Here is a 9,954-nt window from a genome sequence, read left to right as displayed (position 1 = left end):
TAACTAATGATAAAATACCACAATTTTTTTCTACTCAGTCTGTGTCTCATAGGAGGGCTGTGGGCAGTTCAGAAACCCGTCCACCAGTGACATCATCGATGGTGAATCCAAGCTAATAGAAACGGCAGGCTTTCTTTTCCTGAAAAGTTGCAATGCAAAGGTTGAAGCCATCGTTCTCACGATAATACAAATCTAAATATATTTTAAAACAAATCTTGTTTGAAAAAGAATCTGCCTAATGATGTCACTGGTGGACGGGTGTCCGAACTGCCCAAAGCCCTCCTATGAGACACAGACTGAGTAGGAAAAAATGGTGGTGTTTTATCATGAACATTAGTGAGGACCAATGATATGAAGAGATGTTGAAAAGTGGTCCTTTAACAATAGTTTTGGTGACACTACAGTAGGTTTCGTTTTGTGAACAAACTCTGAAACAATAGCAGTGTAATATCAGTTGTAGTCATCAGGCTGCTATTAATGGACATCTACGTTTCTATTCTGCCAAGATTTACCAAAAGTATATAGGGGTTAGCTTTAATGCCTAATGATTTAGCATGACGGTTTTCAAGCTAAATGATGCATCACATCCATGTCGCATGTTACTGAAGCTGTAAAATCAGCTTATCGGAAAGTGATGGCCTTGTGCAACCGAGTACAAATTATTAGTCCTCCTAGAACACCAGTGTTGAAAATTGTCACACAATTGGGTATATTTTACCCGAAATAATACATTCCCTGAAAAGTATTTCTTCATCAAAATATATTAAAGTACAACAATACATGGACATTTGCGGTACTCTTCTTTAATGTCAACCTGAAAGTTCACCCCAAAAAAAAGAAAAACATATATCGTGGGGGGTGGGGGGCAAAATCTGTGAAAAATGTGCCCTGCCTGTAGAAGAAAACGGGGATGGGGGCAGGCCGGCAGGGAAAACTACGTCCACTACGTCAGTGAACATCCTGAAGGTAGCCATGAAGGACCCACCCACCTCAGACATCATCAACATTATGAAAATCACATTGCGTTAGTTAACCCATTTTGACCTGAGATCAGATTCTATAAATGTCTTCTACATCCTGACAGTTTTCTGAAAAAGCTATGTTTCTATGTCATGTTAGCACATTGTTCATTATTTATCTGCAAAACGTGTAGACTTTAACCACAGCCTTCACTTGTATAGTACAGTGACGCATTCAGTGCACATGAATGAATCGGCAGCTAGGGAACATGGCCTTAGGGATGCTATTCTCTGGTGAGTCTGGTATTCCAAAGCCTCGTTAGAATGTAGGTACATGTTTATGCCAGTAAATTGTTGTTACAATGTTTTTAATTTAAGGGCTAGATTTAAAAATCTGTTTAATTTAATGTGAAACCAGCACATCGATTACGGAAGCCTCTCTCTTTACAGAGCTGGCTTCTTTCATCCTCGTTCTTGTTTTTGGAAAAACACCAGTAGGAATGAAGACAGGTCTTATAATGGTATTCTCTCTTTTCTTTTGAGTTGAGAGCTGCCCATGACAGAAAGGCACTCCAGGCAGCCCTGCCTGGCTTATAATGCTGACAGCGACAACATGATGGAGAGTCCAGAGAGGCATGTAAGCCAGGCTACTTCAGCATAGCTTTGATTGATTGATTAAAGGTCACAGTAAAATCTCATGATGTGGCTTGTCCAATCCCTCTAGTGCAGTGATTCCCCAAACGTATTAGCCTGTGACCCAAAAGAGCAATTTGATGTCTCCCCGGGACCCAAGCTAATAACAATAGCAGATCCGTGCTAAATGTCTTTGTTTTTGTTTTGTTTTTTTCTTAATGAAATTACTAAAAAAAAAAACAATTGATTTTTTTTTTAAATTCGTTACAAAGGCAGCTTTTTTTGGTGGGAATGTTTTTTGAAAATGTAGTAAAGCCATAAAACAAATAAAGGGACCCACACATGGGGTCCTGACCCAGTTCTCTAGTGCAGTGGTTCCTTCCTTGGTTTCTTACTTTAAAAATATATGTAATGAACCATGTTGCAATGATGATTTTTATGCAACAAACAGATTAAGGCCTCATGCCCCCCCCGGGAAGCACTGTGCTAGTGGCAAGCACTTGCTACATAGAGTACAGTATATACATAGATATCACTGGACACATCATGCATTTTTCAAAGGTCATAAGTGCTTGAGTGCAAGTGAAGAGTTCCGTTCCTAAATGTCCCATACCCAGTGTTTGTTTTTATTTTTTATTTTTTTACAAACGATAATAATAATGCCCGTTCACCAGGTTGAAAATATTACAAAATAACATATTTGTCGACGGACAATTACCTTTTAATAATTCATTAAATTGATGTTCCCTAAAAATGGGTACACGACATTTTGGAATGAATGAAACGCCTTCCGGATGGTTTTCATGCAGTTATGATTTACAATAAAGAACATGCTGAAATACTAATAGACAGGTCTGACCCAAATCAGACACACCACAATGCATTTTGGTTAACCTAAGTTTTTAGTTTTTAAAAGTAATAAGTGAATGGTATTCATATCTCTAAATCCATGAGAAGATGTGAACTATTAACTAGATAATTTACATCAGCTAGTTAGAAATGGCAGTACGTGAGGCCCTTGGTTTTACATTTAATTCTCCATTGTTGTTGCCAGTTGGACCCATAATTTGTGCATTAATATTTTCAAAGTTATTTTCTCATTTTAACCACCAACTTAACCACTTAAATTAAACCCAAGTTGACTGGGGTGCCCCAGGGCTTTGTACTAGCTAGTATATTCCCTCTACAGACCAAATCGCTTTGCCGAAAATAGCCGATCTATAAGATCACAACATATCGCATGATGTGACACGTTCGGAGCTTGTAGCTCAGCTATTTTCGAATAGCCCAAGTACCAGTAAGACGCCCTGAGGGTTTAGGGCGAGGTCGCGTGCACACATCCGCCTGGGTGACGGCAGACTGCTGGGCGAGCGCTGGCGTTTGGCATGGGGGGGTCAGATCAACATATCATGGAATGAATTATGTACTGGCCATAAATGGAGCGTGTCTTGAGTGTACAGGGTTTGATGAGGTCAGATCAACATATGGAATGTCATAACAGGAAGGACGGATGGGAAGGAATCAACATATGGAATGTCAGAACAGGTCAGCTCCATATATCGAGATCTAAGGGTTTGAGGTCAGATGTAGAGTTGCTGGCCGGTTCACATGCAGATCTAGGTGATGATCCAGTCTTCTCCATGTATGGTTATCCAGGGTTAGATGAGGTCAGTGTCGTGATCTTCATATATGGAGTCCATATATGGTGGCGTGACATGTCACGAGGCGTGATGTCACAAGGCTTGACCATATATGGAGGCGTGATGTCACGAGGCGTGACCATATATGGAGGCGTGATGTCACAAGGCGTGACCATATATGGCGTAGGTGACTAACTAATGGGAGATGCAGGTTTTCATATCATAGTAAATGCGACCTACGGTCGCAATAAAAATAGGGTTAAAGTGGTTATAACTGTTCCTCATCTCCTGCGAACCACCGGTGTAGAGAGTATGAATGATAATTGAGATAATTGAGAACTGGCACGTTTCCAAAACTCCAGATTAGAAGAGAAACACAAAAGGGGAGGACTGTGGTGTCACTCGAGCGTGAACTGGGACATTGACCATTTGGATTTTCTAAACACGTGTTGTACCACAGAGCAGGAAACTATGGATTTTGTTTGACTGGCTACAACAGTGGCTTGTAGTTTGTACACACACACCGACATTGACGGGTCACAATGCTGTCACAGCCAATCAGGTTTCAGAACAGGATAGGGCCTTCTGGTCACATGCCAAAGAGGATAAGATAGACTAGCAAAATAGACAGCAGTCTTTGCCTGGTGTTCATTTCCTACTCTAGTTGCACTCTAGTCAAGATGACGGTTTATTTTTCCTTTTTTTGTTTTCCTCTAATAAGAGAGAAGACAATAATAGTAGGCATTGCCAGAATTAAATATGCCAGTTAATACATTTTAACCACTTTTCAACATGGTGTCCCTATTCTGAGCATTTATGTTTTATGTTTATGTAACAATGTGCCAAATGTATTGTGAGCTTGTTTAACAGCTATTTTTGCTAATTGTGGAATGTGTGGGGTTGTGTATATGGGGTTAAGCCTTATTCAAACATTTTAAAACAGAAATTGCCAATATACAAGCTCACGTCACAGCACAAGGCGTTTTGAGCTTAGAGCTTAGAAATGTGCTGTTTTTGAAAATCTTTGAACATTTAAAGCGTGCCTATAACCATGTGCCCAAAACAGGGACGACAGGTCTTATCATGCCAGTTGATGTGGGTAGTTTTAACTGCATCAACCATCTGCCACATCCTGTTCAGCAGCTTTTCACATCACAGTCTTCTCCCCTCGCCACAAAGAGCAGCTTTCATTTCAACCATCATGATCTGAATGGTTCAACAGGCCTGGCAAATATGAGAAATCAATCCCAACCAAAAATCTAAATGGCTGCAATAATCATCATTGTTCACTACATTAGGATTGTAGGGTTGGACAATGTGTCGCTTTTATATGGACATATTGATATTAATATTGTGATATGGCATAAGTATTTTCTTTTAAATCACTCAAGCCTTATTTTATACTTCATAAATGTTTTTAAAAAAAAATAGCAGATCTAAAAGCTCGTGTCCCATCCCAATGCATTGAGAGCTTGTAGATCCGCTATTTCTTACTTTTGAAATGTTTTTGGTAAATCTAAAAAGAAAATGTATATTATGGTCACAATATCTTTACTAGAAAGCACTGTTCATTTAACTCGGTGACCATTTTTACTCTCTCTCTCTCTCGGTTAAATTACCGGTAACTGAACCACTGTATGGCGACGTATATGTTTATACAACATAACTAGCACATACAGTGGTGGGAGGTGGTCTCCCTCTCCCTACTCTTCCATTGAGACCGTTGGTACTCTGGTGTCGGTATAGGACACCTGGTGAAGTAGTACTGCCTGAGGTTCATGAGTTCAACATCTCCCCTTGGCCAAGCAGGGACTGATTTTTGGATGAGCAGTAGAAATGTGGTCATAAAGGTTACGTATTGCCGCTTTAAACTGGACTGTGTGTGGTATGGACACACAGGTTAAATGCAGGGACTCTACACTTCACCACATGACGTGGTCCTACACCATGGCTGGCAATTCTGAGCTTGATCAATGTCTGAGCTATCTATGTCAATTTGTTTTTCAGAATAGTGCGATGTGGATCTTTCTTTCATCCCTTATGTGGCCCGGCCGCTACATTGTCTTGTATCGTCACTGTCGGGCAGAAACCTTGTATGTCCGATTTGTCCGTATTTCGTTTGATGATTTCTTTCGTAAATATTAGTGCCCTACTTCGTCGCACAACATTGTTGCACACTTTAAAAGTGAAAGTGGTTATAAAGTGTGTGCAATTTTATGAATATTTAACCAATGAAAGGTATTAGCAAGAGCTTGTAACTAAATCATACATTTTCAATTTCCAGAAAAGTAACGGTTTTGGACATACTTGGCTTTCCAGCCGACAGTGAGGATACGACTCTATTCTGCCTAATATGTTAGTAAGGTGCTTTTATTTTTTTTTACCTGGGTGAGGCCTAGTATTAGACTAGTAAGCTTAAAAAAAATAAAAAAAAAACCTTCATACTTTAACAACCTAAACTTTCTAAGTTTATTTCCTGTTGCACTGTTTGTGAATATCAGTAGCTGAACAGGAAAGGTTGATTTCCTGTTGCAGTGTTTGTGAGAATCAGTAGGCCTGGCCGACGGGAAATAAAGTTGGACTAGCTCACGTTGTTCCCTAGCAACACTATTCCACCCAACAAGGTCTATAGAGAATCCCGGCTAAAAGCAGCTTCAGACAGCTCTCTGGATACATTTCACTGGGAATCAGTGCTCTCCTGCTTTAGTCCAAATAAAAAGCCCCGATCACAGCTTCTTGATTTAAGCCTGTTTTATTATTTTTAATATTATTTTATTATTAGCCCCATTTGGTTTCATAATTAATATATCATGATAAGGTGTATTCAAATTCATAACTAATTAAATTAAATGCCCCCATAATTGTTGGGCTACTATTAATTAGTTGTCGTCCAGTGCAATAAGCCAATACAGTGGTTCTCAAACTTTTTAAGGGTCCATTTAGTTCCCGTTTGTACACTCTCAAGAGTTCTGGACATTTGGAACCCCCTCATGGGTCCCTGCACCCCACGTTGAGAACCACTGAGCTAATACAAATGACATAAAAGTGATTAAAAAATCCCTGTTAGATATGTTTTTTCCCATTGACAGCGTCGTGGTGCCGGTCATCATTCGCCCCGCTCTCATCCCCCTCGTCATCTTTGGTGCATCGGACCCTCAGCAAAATGTTAAACAGCCCGTCCTGGTAGAGACTCAGGCAGACCCAGCCGGGCAGGTAGAGGAGCGTTATCAGTCCCATGAAGTTGAGCGGATAGTGCGAGTAGTCCCACGAGCAGGCACCGATCTGCCTCAGCGCCAGTCCCCAGCAAAACTCCCACAGATAGATGAGCCCAGCGTAGACGGGGAGCCTCTGCAGCGTGCTCCACCCTCTGGCGAAGTGCAGGCGCAGGTAGAGCTTCTCCACCGCCACGCTGCACGTGCCGTACACCAGGAAGGACCAGAGCGACGTGTGGCCGCTCATGCGCCCGTCCCGCCGCTCCACCAGGTTGAACGCGGACGTGAAGATCACCTCGTCCAGGAAGCCGTGCATGCCGAAGAACAGGAAGCGCACGACGCCGGGCAGGCAGCCGCTGCCGATACTGACGCTGCCCGTCGGGGTGATCTTGACCTGGAGCAGCAGAGGTGCAGATTCAATAATTATTGAGTGACTTTTACTTTACTGGAAATGTTTCCAATTTTAACCCATTAAAGATCAGATTCTAAAAATGTCTTCTACATCCTGACAGTTTTCTGAAAAAGCTATGTTTCTATGTCAGTCATTTTTTCAAAAATAGCAGACCTACAAGCTCGTAGCGCGCCACTCTGCTATTTTTCAATAGCTAAAGCATAACATAATGCTAACACCAAAAGGGGTTCCCGCCCAAAATGGGTTAAGTACTTTTACTTCTACTCCACTAGCATCTCAGAGGCAAATGTTGTAGGCCTATACTTTTACTCCGTTACAATTGGAACACTTTAGCTACTTCATATTTAGATATAAACTTGTGACATGGGATATTCTAAATAATTAGTAGGCCTACTTTTAGGCCTACTAATATACTTTTGAACTCTTAGACTCAAGTGAATGTTGAATAAAGGACTCTTATTAACAGCGGTATTGATACTTTTAGTAAATAAATTCCTACTTTTTACACCACTGACCTGGGGGTAGGCCTACAGCAGGGGCGTCATTTGGGGGTCATGGGGATGGCGATTTCCACCCAATAGCTTTCATTAATTTAACCTCAGTATTTTATTCATAGCGGTATTTCCTCCACCTCAGATTAATCTGATTTTAGACCCAAGACTTATAGAGACTATAGAGACTTGTAATCAGTGACGTAGAGTCTGTGGGGGCCGGGGGGCCAAGGCCCCCATGAGGAATTGGACCAGGGATCTCGGCCCCCATGAGGAATTGGACCTGAATATATATATATATATATATATTCGCCTCGGTTCGTCCCGTTTGTGCCGCATCAGGTCGCGCCCGTTCGCGCAATTCTCGTCTTGCATTGACTTTGTATAATCGCGCCACTATAAACCATCCAAGTCTGGCACCTTAACACGTCTGTTTTCCTCACTGTCCGGGGCGGGGGGTGGTGGGGGGTGGACCGCGTTGCCTTGCCTGTCCCCGTACACATGCAGATCAGGCATTGAAATGCTAATCTGGGTGCTTAGCCTGCCAGGTAGGTAAGGGTATCATGCATGCATACAGTAGGCTAGGCTACTCTGCTTCTTAGGCAACTTGTTCACAATGAAACCACGTCCACCACCAGCAAGAACACACTGGCTGCCAGCCTGCCGTTGAAACCTTCCGCCGTCCCAGCGACAAAACACAGAACCTGCCGAGGCGGACAGGACTAGCCTGCAATCATGGCATTTAGACATGCTCTTCTGTTTATAAACTAAACACTGACACGTTTAAAAAGTGTTACAAATAAGTGTTTAGAACGTAAACGCTTGAGTTTAGTGTGAAAAAAAAAAATCCCCCGGGGGGAGAGGGGGGGGCTGCGGCACGGCCCCCATGAGGATTATGAAAACTATTCGTCCCTGCTTGTAATTGTTTTCTTTTTGCAACCATACAATCACTTAGTTTGGCCATATCAAAAGGTAAAACATTTTTCTTTTTATAATGGCAAAGAAAAAAATGCTACCACTAACACGTCATGATCACATTTTATTTTAGGTAATTTACAGGTTACCAATTAACGTCCAATGCAAAAAAAAAGAGTCGGAAAACACAATCAAATCATGCATCACGATCGCAACAATAAACCTTATACCTGGTGGAGGAGGTCTTGTGGGTGCGGGTTATAGTGGAGCCTCGACAGCCCGGGGTGGAACACTTGGGTGAAGTACAGCGCCAGGACGTAGTGAACGACGAGCTGCGTGGCCGAAACCACCCTCACCCGGTCGGTCAGAGAGGTGCCGATGTTCCCGATGAGGATCTGCAGCCCGATGAACACGGACGGGTAGAAGACCAGATGGAACACGGCGGGCCGGTGTCGGAAGCACTTCTTCTGCGCGTAGATCTTCTCCAGGGCGAAGTGGGTCAGCGCGTGCACGACGCATAGGTACGGCGAGGAGAAGCCCACCAGCTGGAGGTCGCGGTCGGAGTAAAAGCTCCGGAGCGCGGACAGGAACACGTCCAGGGTCACGCCGTGCATCCCGTAGAAATAGAGCTTCATCCATCGGGGAAGCTCTCTCTCCCTCGCCGGCTCCACGGCGTCCTCGCCGGGCTCACCGCTGCTGCCGAGCGGCTCCTCCGGTGGTGGTCGGGGCTGTCGGGGCTTCCTGGCCGTTTTCGCCCCGACGCCGGTGTCTCCTGAGCGGATCCGAGGGCCGTCTCTACACCGGGAGGCCATGGTCCGACTGAGTCCGGATTGATCAGTTCGTCGTCACCCCTTTATCCCCTTCTCCGACTCCCGGTTTCAAACTAAGTCCCGATGCATTCTCAATCCTCTGCTCTCCCGGGACTTTGTTTCCGTGTGTGGCCGTGTGACAAACGGTGCAGGGACGCTGCAAAATGCAAATCCGCCACAGCGACGCAGCGATGTCCGATCACGAGAGTCCTTGAATCACCTGTCGGTGTATTTGTATGTGATCTTTTATGGCCAGAGTCTAGAGAAGTGGAAACTGGAGAACTGTGGACACGGGGGGTGAGATACACGCAGTGTGGGCAGGCAGACAAACAGACACTACTACGGTCTGGTCTCTCGTTAGTCTCGTAGGGTAGATTTTTGCCCTGTTATTGTCTAAGTTAGTTTCGTTTACTTGTAGGCTACTAGATAAGAAAGCTTATTGGCGTAGCATGGGTACTTTTCTGAATAGGGTGTGTCAGTGCTTCCCAACATGTTTTAGTTCAAGCTCCCCCACTTTGATATATGCATTTTAGGTCACAGAAATATTTGTGTTAATCTCTGGGATCCCGGTCTACAATGTAATACCTTCAGTAGCCTCCGTTAAAGTAGCTATAATAAGCAATAATGTCAAAGGATATATATATATATATATATATATATATATATATATATATATATACAATCTCGAAATTCCGTTTAGTGCAACCACAACATATAACAGTATCAACAGAGAGAACACAAAGGACAAAGAAAAAGAAACACCGATGGGGCAACTTCATGGCATAAAACTGTTAGTCCGTCATAGTCCAGTCCAGTCAAGTCATCTTAATCCATTAATAAGTATCCTAATGCACCGTTAAAATAGTAGTAAAATACACCAATA

At 43.1% G+C, this 9,954-nt stretch overlaps 1 protein-coding gene across 1 annotated transcript; it reads right to left on the bottom strand.

Annotated features, from left to right (window-relative positions):
• Window positions 1-796: 796 nt before the first annotated feature.
• On the bottom strand, window positions 797-9,561 carry tmem229a (transmembrane protein 229A). The gene is made up of 2 exons (XM_079494560.1): window positions 8,493-9,561; window positions 797-6,838 (listed from the first exon to the last, which is right to left on the bottom strand). The coding sequence occupies exons 1-2, from the start codon at window positions 9,072-9,074 to the stop codon at window positions 6,296-6,298; spliced, it is 1,125 nt and encodes a 374-aa protein (XP_079350686.1). The 5' UTR covers window positions 9,075-9,561; the 3' UTR covers window positions 797-6,295.
• Between the last annotated feature and the right edge of the window lie 393 nt (window positions 9,562-9,954).

Source organism: Electrona antarctica (assembly GCF_951216825.1).
Source record: "Electrona antarctica genome assembly, chromosome: 23".
NCBI classification, from domain to species: Eukaryota; Metazoa; Chordata; class Actinopteri; order Myctophiformes; family Myctophidae; genus Electrona; species Electrona antarctica.
Note: the sequence above shows the minus strand (reverse complement) of the source record. Positions and strands in the feature narration are given on the sequence as shown.